The sequence below is a fragment of the Schistocerca nitens genome, chromosome 9 (assembly GCF_023898315.1).
Source record: "Schistocerca nitens isolate TAMUIC-IGC-003100 chromosome 9, iqSchNite1.1, whole genome shotgun sequence".
NCBI lineage: Eukaryota > Metazoa > Arthropoda > Insecta > Orthoptera > Acrididae > Schistocerca > Schistocerca nitens.
This window is the reverse complement of record NC_064622.1, coordinates 285,009,080-285,025,461: the sequence shown is the minus strand read 5'-3', so window position 1 is coordinate 285,025,461 and position 16,382 is coordinate 285,009,080. Positions and strand designations below refer to the sequence as shown.

General features: G+C 41.4%; 1 protein-coding gene across 2 annotated transcripts in view; it reads right to left on the bottom strand.

The window, feature by feature from the left end:
• LOC126203489 (guided entry of tail-anchored proteins factor 1-like) overlaps nucleotides 1-16,382 on the bottom strand; it is a 103,955-nt gene that overhangs the window by 1,132 nt on the left and 86,441 nt on the right. For both annotated transcript variants that reach the window (XM_049937820.1, XM_049937819.1), the window contains one exon: nucleotides 1,750-1,817. In XM_049937820.1, the coding sequence (XP_049793777.1) occupies nucleotides 1,750-1,817 (68 nt within the window). The remainder of the gene's footprint in view (nucleotides 1-1,749; nucleotides 1,818-16,382) is intronic.

Here is a 16,382-nt window from a genome sequence, read left to right as displayed (position 1 = left end):
CAGCATTCTTCTGTAGCACCACATTTCGAAAGCTTCTATTCTCTTCTTCTCTAAACTATTTATCGTCCACATTTCACTTCCATACATGGCTACACTCCATACAAATACTTCCAGAAACGACTTCCTAACATTTAAATCTATACTCAATGTTAACAAATTTTTCTTCTTCAGAAACGCTTTCCTTGCCATTGCCAGTCTACATTTTATATCCTCTCTACTTCGACAATCATCAGTTATTTTGCTCCCCAAATAGCAAAACTCCTTTACTACTTTAAGTATCTCATTTCCTAATCTAATTCCCTCAGCATCACCCAACTTAATTCGACTACATTCCATTATCCTTGTTTTGCTTTTGTTGATGTTCATCTTATACCCTCCTTTCAAGACACTGTCCATTCCGTTCAACTGCTCTTCCAAGTCCTTTGCTGTCTCTGACAGAATTACAATGTCATCGGCGAACCTCAAGGTTTTTATTTCTTCTCCATGGATTTTAATACCTACTCCAAATTTTTCTTTTGTTTCCTTTATTGCTTGCCCAATATACAGATTGAATAACATCGGGGATAGGCTACAACCCTGTCTCACTCCCTTCCCAACCACTGCTTCCCTTTCATACCCCTCGACTCTTATAACTGCCATCTGCTTTCTGTACAAATTGTAAATAGCCTTTCGCTCCCTGTATTTTACCCCTGCCACCTTCTGAATTTGAAAGATAGTATTCCAGTCAACATTGTCAAAAGCGTTCTCTAAGTCTACAAATGCTAGAATCGTAGGTTTGCCTTTCCTTAATCTTTCTCCTAAGATAAGTCGTAGGGTCAGTATTGCCTCACATGTTCCAATATTTCTACGGAATCCAAACTGATCTTCCCCGAGGTCGGTTTCTACTAGTTTTTCCATTCATCTGTAAAGAATTCGCGTTAGTATTTTGCAGCTGTGACTTATTAAACTGATAGTTTGCTAATTTTCACATCTGTCAACGCCTGCTTTCTTTGGGATTGGAATTATTATATTCTTCTTGAAGTCTGAGGGAATTTCGCCTGTCTCATACATCTTGCTCACCAGATGGTGGAGTTTTGTCAGGACTGGCTCTCCCAAGGCTGTCAGTAGTTCTTATGGATTGTTGTCTACTCTGGGGATCTTGTTTCGACTCAGGTCTTTCAGTGCTCTGTCAAACTGATAGCAACAGAAACTCAAAATAATATGAGATACACACTCAGAACTAAAGTTTCTGTAACTTTCACACAGTGTTGCCAATATGTAGGTAAGAAATGAGTATGTGATATTATTAACATTTCAAGCCAATTATTACACTACGCCTAAACATCTAGATAAATTTATAGCTGTTGTAAAACTTCCTTACAGGTTAAAACTGTGCTCTGGACCAAGACTCAAACATTAACATTTGCCTTTCATAGCAAGAGTTCTTGTCAATTTAGCTACCCAGGAACACCTCATGGCTTGTACCATTTGAATTTATTCGCTGTATAACTAACACTCCTTTTTCCGAAAGACATTTGTCGGATTTCGGTTTTTTTGTTTTGATCATACCAGTCTAGAGAATTTAACACACTCCCCCCCCCTCCCCCCCTCTGTCTAGTGAAACTCCTTGATGGTTTCAAAGCGCATGCTGGGCTATCTCTGAAACCTGGACCCTTGCCTTTCACAGCCAATTTTCTTACTGACTGAAGACCAATACACAAATTACATACATAATATTCTATATGTTTTATGTTTCTTATTCAAACTCACCAACACAAATTGTGCAGCATATGTAACAGCAATTTTGGTTTTTGCTTGTGATTCCAGTCGTGAAGCCGCTGCAACAGAGGGGAAAAAATCGTAAGAATTATAGTGCACACACATAGTGCTCGCTGATACCAGGGTTATAGTTTATAGTATTAGGTTTTACACACACACACTTTTAGCAGAAATATCCAACCAAACATGAAAATGAGAATCATGTAATCATATTTAAATGTTCATATGCAGTCACAAACATTTATTATTATTATTATTATTATTATTATTATTATTACTATTACTATCATTACTACTATTACTATAATTGTATAATACCACAAAATCCTGGATGGACACAAATGTTGCAACTCAACTTATGGAATTGTATTGTTATTCAGAGCACACAGATTTGTCAGCTATATTTTCCACAGGGCCACACACTATATGGAGATGGTGTAACTGCTATTATGTCAAAGACTGTTTATGTGCCTATCCAATGTGATGAAGGAACATTTATGATAGACGTGGTTTTAACGGTTCCCATTAATCTACTCTAAGAGATATACGGTAATCTCAGGTAACTTTGGCCCTTTGCAGGTAACTTTCGTTCCCTGGTCAGAAAAAGTTTTATTTTTTTCCCCTGCTAAAATTATGCCCTTAGCGTGGAGTAAACAAGGTAGTATGCATTTACAGTGTATGAAGAAAGATCCACAACAGTTGCAGTCAATCTGGGCTTCATCACCCACTACTGTGCAATGTAGTTTTCGTCGTCAGCAGTAGGTAGTTGAAAGTTAAAGATATATTCTTTGCAACAATATTATGAAAAGGAAGGTTGCTATTCACAATAAAGCAGAGATTCTGAGTTGCAGATAGGCACAACAAAAAGACTGTCATAAATAAAGCTTTCGGCCAGTAAGGCCTTCGTCAAAATTAGACCCCACACACACACACACACACACACACACACACACACACACACACACACACACGACTGCACTCTCAGACAACTGAAGCCACACTGCGAGCAGCAGCACAAGTATATGATGGGAGTGGCGACTGGGTGGGGTAAGGAGGTGGCTGGGGTGGTAAGATGGGGGGATAGTAGGGTAGGGGTGATGGACAGTGAAATTCTGGAGGTTAGACGGAGGGCAGGCGAGAGGTGGGGGAGGGAGGAGGTAGAGGAAGAGGAGAGAAGTAAAAAGACTAACTGATATGTTGGACTGAGGGTAGTGCAGTGCTGGAATGGGAACAGAGAAGGGGCTGGATGGGTGAGGACCATTACTAACGAAGCTTGAGGCCAGAAGGGTTGCAGTCATCGAAAAGGAGGATGTCATGTTTTGCAGTGTGTTCAGCACCAGGATGGTCGACTTGTTTCTTGGTCACAGTTTGATGGTGGCCATTCATGCAGACACACAGCTGGTTGGTTGTCATGCCCACATAGAATGCAGCACAGTGGTTGCAGCTTAGTTTATACATTACATTACTTGTTTCACAGGTAGCCCTGCCTTTGATGGGATAAGTGACGTTTGTGACTGGACTGGCATAGGAGGAGGTGGTGGTGGTGGAGGATGTATAGGACATGTCTTACATCTAGGTCTATTACAGGGTTATGACTCCTGAGGTAAGGGAGTGTGAGCAGGGGTTGTGTAGGGATGGACGAATATATTGTGAAGTTTCGGTGGCGGACAGAATGCCACTGTGGTAGGGGTGGGAAGGATAGTGGGTAGGACATTTCTCATTTCAAGGCACAACAAGAGCTAGTCAAAACCCTGGTGGAGAATGTAATTCAGTTGCTCCAGTCCTGGGTGGTAGTGAGATGCGAAGGTAATGCTCCTCTCTGGTGGGATGGTGGGACTTTGGGAGGTGGTGGGAGACTGGAAAGATAAGGCAAGGGAGATATGTTTTTGTACAAGGTTTGGAGGATAATTACAGTCTGTGAAGGCTTCAGTGAGACCCTCAGCACATTTTGAGAGGAATCGCCCGTTACTGCAGATGTGGGCTTGGTTGATATGGTTTTACAGGACCATGTTGGTGTGTGTGTGTGTGTGTGTGTGTGTGTGTGTGTGTGTGTGTGTGTGTGTGTGTGTGTGTTGTGTGTGTATGTGTGTGTGTGTTTCGAAAAAAGGCCTGAAGCTTATGTGTTCAGTAGTCTTTTTTGTTGTGCCTCTCTGCGACTCAACAATTCTGCTACATGGTGAGTAGCAATCTTTTATTTTCATAATTAGGTTTATGTTACGTTGCTGACAGGTCACTGCATTCAGTCACGTTGTTTTAAGCAGTTCCCAACTTCCTACTAGTATTTATTTGGCATGAATGACCCAGTAGTGCTAAGAACAGGTGGATGGGACATGATGGGGGAATATATCTACAATTTTAATAAAATAGCATCAGTGTTGAGAAAAATAGATTTACAGTGGCAAAAAAATTAAATGCCATCAGCTATTCAAGCATTAAGCTGATCCTGTCTTTCCCTAAAACTTAATAGCAACGCATTAAACAGAAATATAAAACATTGGCATTAAGTGGAAAGCAGGCATAATTCACAGAATACTACCAAGAAACTGAAAGATCAACTGGCATATCTGCAAATGTGTTACGCTTTTCAGAATATTACAAAGACTAAGCAGATAGACCATGAGGGTTGCAAATTATGAACATACTGCTTGAGAATGAGCAAAAGGAAAGCAGAGTTAGCAACAAGCACAAAACCAGAATTTCTAATCTTCATGAGTGGTGTGTTCAAAAGCTCTTTGCATCCTGTGACACATCACAGTATTTTGAACACAAAAGGTAGTTGGTGTGTCAGACTGAAAAGTGAAACCAAACTTTCTGATTTGCACATTCATGCACTGCCAGCAACAGGCAAGGTTTGGTTCCAAACATTGGTACAATACACATTTTTTTCCCTTCTGGGATTTTTTGAATGGTTTTAAGTGCATCCCAAGACTGGAGAGAGCATTAATATCTAGTATGAATAATTGGAAATACTTATGAATGTCATATTACTGAAGCCTCTGGACTTTTACCATTGTTAACTCCAAATAAAACTAGTCATGTAACTGATGTTATGTAGAACCACATTTTACTATTACATCTTCAGGAAATTCTCTGTAGCTGGCTTTAGTACATTTAATGAAGAATTCATTTCCAATTTTTGGCCATCCAAAACATAGAGAACAGTTGTTACCCAGTTTTTGAACAAACTTTATCACACATGCACACAGACACACACACACACACACACACACACACACACACACACACACACAACACAAATAGCTAATCCCAAAGATGTGAAAAATGGGGGTCTGAAAAGGCCTGTTCAGCAAACTCACCTAAATTTCTTCAAATTATGATATAATAATTCAGGCTCTGTGAAGTGAAACATCATCACGGTGGTAGAGAAAAGACTTGTTGCCTCAGAAATAAAAAAAAGTTATCATCTAAATATTTTTGCAAACAACTGGATGTTCTGAATATTGATCAGAATTAATTAACAGAGCCTAACAAGGGAAAACAGTCCCAGATTTGCATACCATCATCCTTGAATTTCAATGTGGTCAATAAATGACATAAAATCATTATACAAGTCGGCCACTATTCGCACTGTTGATTGTTATTTTCCATCTTGATCATGTTTTAAATTTGTTTAAACTATAAGCATTTACGAGTGTTAGTGTAAATCTTCATCAGAAACACATGAGAAGAATATTGATACAATTTCCATGTATAACCATATCACTGGCAATATGCTTATACATCTATCTATTTTTCATGAATTACATTTACACCAATAATAAATGGCTCTTTACATCACAACTGTGAAACAATAGCAGCAAACTGCCCTGCTGAATTTGGTAGAAGTACCAAGAATTTTCTGTCATTACCATATATAATTACGTCGACTGTGTAGATAAGAATTACAGGGTACACTGTGTGAATGGCGTAGAACCAGCATTATAGGCAATAAATTTAATGCTTTATTTTGCATATTATTCCACCATTTTTAATTTACTTATCCAATAAGGCCTCGTCACCACCACCATCACTGCAAGTTGTCATGCCATTCACACTGACCCCATAAACCAAGTGACTTGATCCCAGATGTTTACCATCTTCCCTCAAAGCCTGCTGAAGATTTAGACTGGAGATGATCTTGATTTGATCTGTCTATCTACTTGGTGCTCTTCCCCTTAGTCTCTTGCCCTCAATCTTTCCTTCGATAACTATTTTCTCTAGATTTTCTTCATGTCTTCTCACACTATAGCCAAAGAACTGGAGAAATTTTGGTTGACATGAGAAAACCTATCTACCTATATCATACTCCGCAAGCAACCTAATAGTGTGAGGCAGAGGGTACTTTTCGTATCACCTCCAACCTCTTTCCACTCGCAAATAGTGCATGGAAGGAATGATTATTGGTACACCTCTGTATTGGTCCCAATTTCTCAAATTTTCTCCTTGTCATCACTACACAAGATGTATGTGCGAGGAAGTAATATATTGTCCGACTCTTCCCAGAAAGTGTTCTCTGGACATTTCAATAGTAAATCTCTCCATGATGCACAACGTCTCTTTGTAACATCTGCCAATGGAGTTTGTTGAGCATCTCTGTAACGCTCTCATACTGGCTACACAATCCCGTGATGAAATTGGATCTTCTCTATCTTTTCTATCACACCTATCTGGTATGGATCCCACATAGATAAACAACACTCAAGAATCAGTTGAACAAGTGCCTTATAAGCCACTTCCTTCATGGATGAGTTACATTTCCTTAACATTCTTGCTATGAATCTGAGTTTGGCATCTACTATTTCCACTATTTGTTCTATTCCACTTAAGGTCACTCTGGACAGTTACTCATACATATTTTACGGTAGATACTGTTTCCAGCAGTCTGTCATCAATAGTGTATCTGTGCAGTAGTGGACCTCTTTTCCTATGTATGTGCAATATGTTAAATTTATTTATGTTCAGTATCAACTACCAGCGCCTGTACCATTCATCAATTCTCTGGAGATCATTCTGCAAATCATTACTATCTTCTGGCGTTGCTATTTTGTTACAGACAATAGCATCATCTGCAAAAGTCTTAAAGAGCATCCAACACTTTCTACTAGATCATTTATATATATTGTAAACAGTAACAATCCTATCACACTTCCTTGAGAGGTACTCCGGAAATTACCTTTACACCTATCTATTTTGTTCTATTAAGACTGATGTATTGAGTGCTAACTGCAACGAAGTCTTGAATCCAGCTGTAAATTTGGATAGATGAAAGAATGCATGAGTTTCAGTTCTTTCAATTGACTTGTAAGTTGAACCTGTGCTCTTCAATCAGTTAGCACAGGTTTTGACTCGCTGAGGTTGGTGTCTAATTCATATGGTAAACTAGTGTACTTTATTTTTCTTAGTTTCTCAGAAAGTTAATCATCACTGCTGACTAAAGCACAGTGTCATCACCAAATCAGAGATTGCTAATAGTTCTACCACCAACTGATATGCCTTTAGTCCAACCATTGTGGACATTCCTAGTGAGGAATAGAACACAACCCTGTTTGACAACTTTTGCTTCATTGAAGAAATGAGACATGTCAGAACTTGTCTGTGTTTTCCTAGAAAACACAGTCAAAAGATTCTCCTTTTCCTTCATCAAAATGTGTGGATATGTGAGGCTGAATATACGGCTTGAAATGCTGGTTCAAAATGTAGAGCAAAATGTTGTTTGCATGGGATATGAGAGCAATAGTTCATTTGTTGGAGCAGTTCCTGATTGACACTTTATTGTATACAGGGTGGAAGAGAGAGTGCGACCAGTCTTCTGGCCACTCAACAGCTTCCTGTAATCTTGTACACAATGAATGCAGCATATTAATCCCTTCTTGCCCCATTTCTTTAATCATCTCTCCAGATATAATTTCCAGACCAGGGGATTTATAGTTATTCAAATGTTGAATTGCATTCTCTATTTTTCTGTGTAAGATTGTAGGTTCTGATGTAAGTTGCTCAACTGCTTGACCATCCACACTGTTGTTAATTCCAGAATACAATTTTTCACAGTACAGTACTGTTTCCATCTCAAAACAGCAATGTCCTTGTCTCTGATAGGGTAGGCATTCTCATCGGCTGCCTCCCATGTACAAAAATTAAATTCACTGGTTGTGATGTTATTCAGTTTTTTGAAGAGATCACATACTTGATTTGCTTGCAATGTTATTCTATTTCATCACAGATACCGCTACTGAAGTGTGACCTGTCTTTTCTACAATTCCATTGAATTTCTCAGCACAAGTTCTTATACCTGCTGAACGGAAGGCCTCTCCAGTTTGTCTGACGAATCGGTTTCAGGCTCTGTCTCCGACTGATACTGATCTTTGGCAGGACATGGCTGCTTGTCCTGTTCCAGAGGTTGCCCCTCAGTCTGCAAGATCCGGGCAGTCGCAGAGGGTGGGCTTACTGGTAATTGGGAGCTCCAACGTCAGGCGCGTAATGGGGCCCCTTAGGAATATGGCAGCAAGAGAGGGGAAGGAAACCAATGTGCACTTCGTGTGCATACCGGGGGGAGTCATTCCAGATGTGGAAAGGGTCCTTCCGGATCCCATGAAGGGTACAGGGTGCACCCATCTGCAGGTGGTCGCTCATGTCGGCACCAATGGTGTGTGTCGCTATGGATCAGAGGAAATCCTCTCTGGCTTCAGGCGGCTATCTGATTTGGTGAAGACTGCCAGTCTCACTAGCGGGATGAAAGCAGAGCTCACCATCTGCAGCATCATCGGCAGGACTGACTGCGGACCTTTGCTACAGAGCCAAGTGGAGGGTCTGAATCAGAGGCTGAGACGGTTCTGTGACCGTGTGGGCTGCAGATTCGTCGACTTGCGCCATAGGGTGGTGGGGTTTCGGGTTCTGCTGGATAGGTCAGGAGTCCACTACACACAGCAGGCGGCTACACGGGCAGCAGCGGTTGTGTGGCGTGGACTGGGCGGTTTTTTAGGTTAGATGGTCTCGGGCAAGTAAAGAAAAGGCAACAGCCTCAAAGGGTACGGGGCAAAGTCAGGACATGCGGGGACCAAGCAGCAATCGGTATTGTAATTGTAAACTGTCGAAGCTGTGTTAGTAAAGTACCAGAACTTCAAGCGCTGATAGAAAGCACCGAAGCTGAAATCGTTACAGGTACGGAAAGCTGGCTGAAGCCAGAGATAAATTCTGCCGAAATTTTTACAAAGGCACAGACGGCATTTAGAAAGGATAGATTGCATGCAACCGGTGGTGGCGTGTTTGTCACTGTTAGTAGTAGTTTAACCTGTAGTGAAGTAGAAGTGGATAGTTCATGTGAATTATTATGGGTGAAGGTTACACTCAACAACCGAGCTAGGTTAATAATTGGCTCCTTTTACCTGCCTCCTGACTCAGCAGCATTAATGGCAGAACAACTGACAGAAAATTTGGAATACATTTCACATAAATTTCCTCGGCATGTTATAGTCTTAGGTGGAGATTTCAATTTACCAGATATAGACTGGGACACTCAGATGTTTAGGACAGGTGGTAGGGACAGAGCATCGAGTGACATTATACTGAGTGCACTATCCGAAAATTATGTCGAGCAATTAAACAGAGAACCGACTCGTGCAGATAACATCTTGGACCTACTGATAACAAACAGACCCGAACTTTTCAACTCTGTAAGTGCAGAACAGGGAACCGGTGATCATAAGGCCATTGCAGCATCCCTGAATATGGAAGTAAATAGGAATATAAAAAAAGGGAGGAAGGTTTATCTGTTTAGCAAGAGTAATAGAAAGCAAATTTCAGCTTACCTAACAGATCAAAACAAAAATTTCTGTTCCGACACTGACAATGTTGAGTGTGTATGGAAAAAGTTCAAGGCAATCGTAAATTGCGTTTTAGACAGGTACATGGTACATGCCGAGTAAAACTGTGAGGGACGGGAAAAACCCACCGTGGTTCAACAACAAAGTTAGGAAACTACTGCGAAAGCAAAGAGAGCTTCACTGCAAGTTTAAACGCAGCCAAAACCTCTCGGACAAACAGAAGCTAAACGTTGTCAAAGTTAGCTATGCATGAAGTGTTCAGTGAATTCGAAAGTAAAATTGTATGAACTGACTTGACAGAAGATCCTAGGAAGTTCTGGTCTTACGTTAAATCAGTAAGTGGCTCGAAACAGCATATCCAGACACTCTGGGATGATGATGGCATTGAAACAGAGAATGACACGCGTAAAGCTGAAATACTAAACACCTTTTTCCAAAGCTGTTTCACAGAGGAAGACTGCACTGCAGTTCCTTCTCTAAATCCTCGCACAAATGAAAAAATGGCTGACATCAAACTAAGTGTCCAAGGAATAGAAAATCAACTGAAATCACTCAGTAGAGGAAAGTCCACTGGACTTTGACGGGATACCAGTTCAATTCTACACAGAGTACGCGAAAGAACTTGCCCCCCTTCTAAAAGCCATGTACCTCAAGTCTCTAAAGGAGCGGAAGGTTGCAAATGACTGGAAAAGAGCACAGGTAGTCCCAGTCTTCAAGAAGGGTCGTCAAGCAGATGCGCAAAACTATAGACCTATATCTCTGGCATCGATCTGTTGTAGAATTTTAGAACATGATTTTTGCTCGCGTATCATGTCATTTCTGGAAACCCAGAATCTACTCTGTAGGAATCAACATGGATTCTGGAAACAGCGATCGTGTGAGACCCAACTCACTTTATTTGTTCATGAGACCCAGAAAATATTAGATACAGGCTCCCAGGTAGATGCCATTTTCCTTTACTTCCGGAAGGCGTTCGATACAGTTCCACACTGTCACCTGATAAACAAAGTAAAAGCCTATGAAATATCAGACCAGCTGTGTGACTGGATTGAAGAGTTTTTAGCAAACAGAGCACAGCATGTTGTTCTCAATGGAGAGACGTCTACAGACGTTAAAGTAACCTCTGGCGTGACACAGGGGAGTGTTATGGGACCATTGCTTTTCACAGTATATATAAATGACCTAGTAGATAGTGTCGGAAGTCCCATGCGGCTTTTCGTGGATGATGCTGTAGTATACAGAGAAGTTGCAGCATTAGAAAATTGCAGCGAAATGCAGGTAGATCTGCAGCGGATAGGCACTTGGAGCAGGGAGTGGCAACTGACCCTTAACATAGACAAATGTAATGTATTGCAAATACATAGAAAGAAGGGTCCTTTATTGTATGATTATATGATAGCGGAACAAACACTGGTAGCAGTTACGTCTGTAAAATACCTGGGAGTATGCATGCGGAACGATTTGAAGTGGAATGATCATATAAAATTAATTGTTGGTAAGGCGGGTGCCAGGTTGAGATTCATTGGGAGAGTCCTTAGAAAGTGTAGTCCATCAACAAAGGTGGCGGCTTACAAAACACTCGTTCGACCTATACTTGAGTATTGCTCATCAGTGTGGGATCCGTACCAGGTCGGGTTGACAGAGGAGATAGAGAAGGTCCAAAGAAGAGCGGCGCGTTTCGTGACAGGGTTATTTGGTAGGCGTGATAGAGTTACGGAGATGTTTAGCAAACTCAAGTGGCAGACTCTGCAAGAGAGGCGCTCTGCATCGTGGTGTAGCTTGCTGTCCAGGTTTCGAGAGGGTGCGTTTCTGGATGAGGTATCGAATATATTGCTTCCCCCTACTTATACCTCCCGAGGAGATCACAAATGTAAAATTAGAGAGATTCGAGCACGCACGGAGGCTTTCCGGCAGTCGTTCTTCCCACGAACCATACGCGACTGGAACAGGAAAGGGAGGTAATGACAGTGGCACGGAAAGTGCCCTCCGCCACACACCGTTGGGTGGGTTGCGGAATATAAATTTAGATGTAGAAATGTAGATGTAGATCCTGGGTATTGTGGATACCAGTTTCCTTCAGACTGCTTCTCTCCTCAGTTGCCTATAGTGAAAACATTGATATCCCAGGAATGTTTTGCACTTTGTGGTCATTCTGATGTCGGAAGTGACAAGGAAACATACTTCTACATTTAGTCTCATGATTTTAATACTGGTGCTTCCTTATCAAGAGTAATCTTTTGGAGTTTGGTCTTACAAGCTCACCAAATTCTCAAAGTCCTTCCTTATCCACTCTTCTTGGTGAATTTGAGGTTAATCCTCATTTTTATGGACAGCAAATTGTGATCATTTCCACAGTCTTGACTTAAGCGCATATGACCCCAGTTCCACTCCCCCCCCCCCCCCCCCAAAAAAAAAGCAAAACAAAACCAAAATTTCCACAGTCAGCCCCATGAAATGTCTTACAGTTCAAGACCAAGTCTTCCAACTTCCTCACCCTCAGATGAAGTCAATCTGGTTTCTAAACCTACCACTAGGTGATATCCAAATGTACAATTGTCTTGCATGATGTTGGAGCATAGTATTACAGACAGTAATTTCATTGCTCGCACAGAAATCTAGTAAGTACCTGTCTAGAATAAGGAAAGTATGGTAAATTCAGACAAGGCAGGAAAGTGTATTTAACGTATAGCATACAAATACTGTGTGTCAGGAAGCGAGAACTTCACATTTAATTCCAAAGACTAGCAGCAATCAGTAAATGAATGCATACTGTTCAGACCTTCATTATGACGCACACAAAAAATTAAAACAAATCAAAAGATAAACCGAAACTGAACTGTAACATTATTAAACGGGAAATAAAGAAACACTACAACAAAACTGAGATTCAGTGCCCCAAGTTTGGTTGTCTGATCAACTACATGATAATGACACCAACAGATAAGTGAGTAAGGTTTATACATCTATTAAATAATGTACATGGCAATAAAATGTATGAGTTACTTTCTATTTTTAATTCCACAAACACACATTTCCAAACAACAAAGAATAACTTGACACAAAGTAACTTCTGAGATGAACTTTATATCAGTGGTAACAAACACTACAGTCCATTCTGTATTGATTAGACACACACACAGCCTCCTCCTCCCCAACCCCATTCCCCCCCCCCCCCCCAATAATGCGAGTCACCTGAAATGTAAGGAAATTTGTACTTTATTTGTCAGATGGGTTTTGTCTGGACTGTTGACACAACAATGGTGCAGCTGCTGGATGATGGAAGGGGCTGATAACAACCGGTGATGTCTGCACGGGTGTCTCCAGTGTGGTGAGGCTAACGACGTCAGCATGGTAAGGACGTGGGTAGGACTTATGCTGGCTTGACTCATCAGATCTTTGTGGTTTTGACATTTTAACGATCCCCATGGTATTGGTTTCCTTGTCACATCAGAAAGCGATCAGTCTGTGTAGCAGGAGCAGCAATCTGATTAGATCTGTGTTGAGTGGAATATGAGTACAGTAATCCAAAGCTTTGTGGATGAAAATAGGAGTTTGCCATGGCGTGAAGCAGGTAGGTGTTGGATCTTAGCTTTGTGGTCGGCTATACTGCACCAGATGTGGTAGTTCTGCTGTGGATGGCAGCAGTGCATATGTCAGATCATCTTCCAGAATGCATAACAGCTCCCCGTGCACTATTTCTGCTAGTGATGCCTCCATCTCCACTGTGCGAGGGCCTAAAAGGACCAATGAAAGGGGTTTGTTCATTTCTCACAGTAGCACATGAGGGCTGTGTCTGATGCCACTTTTCTATCATCCTACTGATAGCAGGATGGTAGTTTGTCATATGATGATGTTGGGGGCCACACAACTTGGACAATTATTAGAACAAAACAGTTTGGAATTCCCAACTCTATTAGGTAGATATGTGGAGGGGGGCAATGAAATCATACTAACGAGGTGGCAATTATAGTCTTTGCTGTTGTCTCGACAGAAACTTCCATGAGGGTGTAGCTTCTGCCCATTGAGTACACCCGCTAACTGCTGTGGAATGTATCAGTAGCTGTCCAATGCTGGAAGGGAGTCTACAAGATGAACGTGGACATGGCTTAGAACCTTGAAACTGCCCAATGTCAGCGCATATGTGCCATTTCATTTTGCATAGTTGACGTTGAATATACGAATGAGCCCAAGCCCCAAGCTTCTTTTTTAATTGATGGACAAACAAAACTATGTGCCAGTAACTTGATGATCGTGTTTGCTCCTGGATGTGACAAATTGTGAGCAATGCCAAAAGCAGCTTTGTGAAATTTTGGCAAAATGTAGAGCCTTTGATTCTGCTAGGAGATGTCACACAATAGTGACAATTTGGTGCCTAGCACTGAGATTTGGGTGAGTCACAGTCCTGTGGAAGGGTCAGACAATAAATGCCGTAGTTCTGAATCTGCAGTCTGAGTGCTGGCGAGTTCTTGTAGTCCACGGCATTTGCCAAACTACCGGCATCCAAAAAGTAATCAGCACCAACATTATCTGCTCCTTTTATGTGGTGCACATCCATTGTAAACTGGCTGACAAACTCTATACATCTGAACTGCCAGGAGGAGCACTCATCACTGGTGTGGTGCGCTGGTTGCTACTTTTGAAAGAAAATTTAACGGTTGCCAATGTTGGCCGATCCACTGCACATATTGCTGTTTGGTTAACACCAATGAATATTGCTAGGAGCACAAATGGCACTGGGTGAGGAAAGATCACTGCACTAGTTAGGCTCACCTGGAGATCACAGGTAACAGTAATGAACAACTGCCATCAGTTGAAATCATATGTCCTAGGAAGGTGAGGTTGCTTTGCCAATGATGCACTTCTCTCCATTCAGTACTATACCACAGTCACACAACTGCCACTGTGTTTCCTACGCATGTTGTTCGTGTAGTAATACATTTGATGAGAACACTACGAATGTCAACAAGGTATGGGAAGGAAAATGGAAGTACCTTTAACACTTCATTCATAAAACTTTGTGATGTCTGTGTAGCATTTTTGAGATCAAATGGCATAAATAAAAATTAAAATTTGTCGAACAGCACAACTACCACCATCTTCAGGAGTTCACAAAGTGGCACAAGTATTTGGCTGTACACTTTGTGACAATCTATAATGCAGTAAAATTTTCCACCAGCTAAAGTACATGTAAAATCTTGAATGTTTTGCATAAGGTACCTGTCTGGAACTATCTAGTTGTTTAAAGGGCAGTAATCCCCACAGAGACACCACAAGCCATCTTTATTGCGAACGAGAAGCAAAGGTGAAAATCAAGGGCTCTTGGAATGACAGGTTTTCCAGCTTGGAGCATTTCTTCAAATATGTGCTTTTTTATGTTATATGCTGAAGTATCCTTTGATTGAGGATACTTCCACAAAAGGAGCCCAGAGAGCGTTTAACAAAACTTGAAAGTTTACTTGCAGCTTGCAAAGTTCCAGAAAAATGACTATGTTAACAAAAGTTTGCATTTATTGCACTTTTGTATGAAGTAATACCTAAACAGGACTCCCAAACTTAATTACAGAAACACTACCACGATACTTTACTTGTGTGGTCTCAAGTCTGGAACACGACACTTGTTCAGAAAAAAAACAATCTTGGAAAATTAGAACAGTGCCACACTGCACTTGACTAAAGTCGTCAAATCACAATCACCTGACAACCAAACAAGGAAACAGTGAGTAAAAGAATAACATTGTCCTAAGTATCACATCGCCTAGCAAAGTCAAGTACTAGGAGTGAGTGGCATGACAATATTCTTTACGGCTGATGGCACGTAGAGAGTGAGCCCCTCACTGAAGAAGTACTAATGTACTCAGCGCCTGGCTCAGTCCACTCACTCTGACGGAAGTGGCTAACTGTGGGTAGTGTGTTAGCCTAAACACTTATTGGGTGACAGGATATGTGGCAAACTATTTGCAGCACGTGTCTGGTGGGAGAAAATAGTTCTGTGCGGCCAGCGACATATCTGAGCACCACTAGTGCCACCTGCTAGCCTGGAATTGGTGCCACAACCACCACCTTGTGGTGGATGCAATCTTCTGCAGGACTTTGCTGTCAAATGTTCTGCTGATGGAAGACGAGCCATAACTCGTGCTGTGTGATGGTTGCACTGGTTGCTGACGATGCTGGTACGAAAGCAAATGTTTTGTGACAATTTTGTGGACAAGTTGCAAAATGGGTTGGTCAGATGTACGGACATGGTGTACATTGTTGTGTTTGACACTGCAATGCTGAGCTAGTATCCATAAATCAATCAGGAGACTTCACTTCCTGAACTTCCAGTGTTGCCACAAGTTTCCCCAAGTGAAATTCCCTGACATTTCTCTGCTTTCCAGACACGTTTTAGCATTTTTCCCTGTCAAATTTTGTGACTGACTGATTGATTAATTGAGAGGGTTTCTGGGGCCAAATGGCGAGATCATCAGTCCCACAATTCCAAAGTTACTCACAGAGGAAAGAGGGTCAGCTAAAAGTGGATGGATCCAGTCAGGGGAGTCAAACTATAAGACAAGGAAGTTAAAACATACACAGTAAAAGGCATAAAAGGTTAGACGAAATCTAAAAACTGGAAAAAATCTTTACAAGGGGTAGTGGTCATGGGGACCCACACTGAGAAAAGATGAAGAGAGGCCCCAACCCAACCACCCTGCCTCTGCTCCAGGAGTAGAGAAAAACCTTATACCTGGAAATAACCACTTTCACAGAGGAAAGTGAGGACCAGTTCAACCATCTGTGAATAGTCTACTAATAATAAAATTAAGG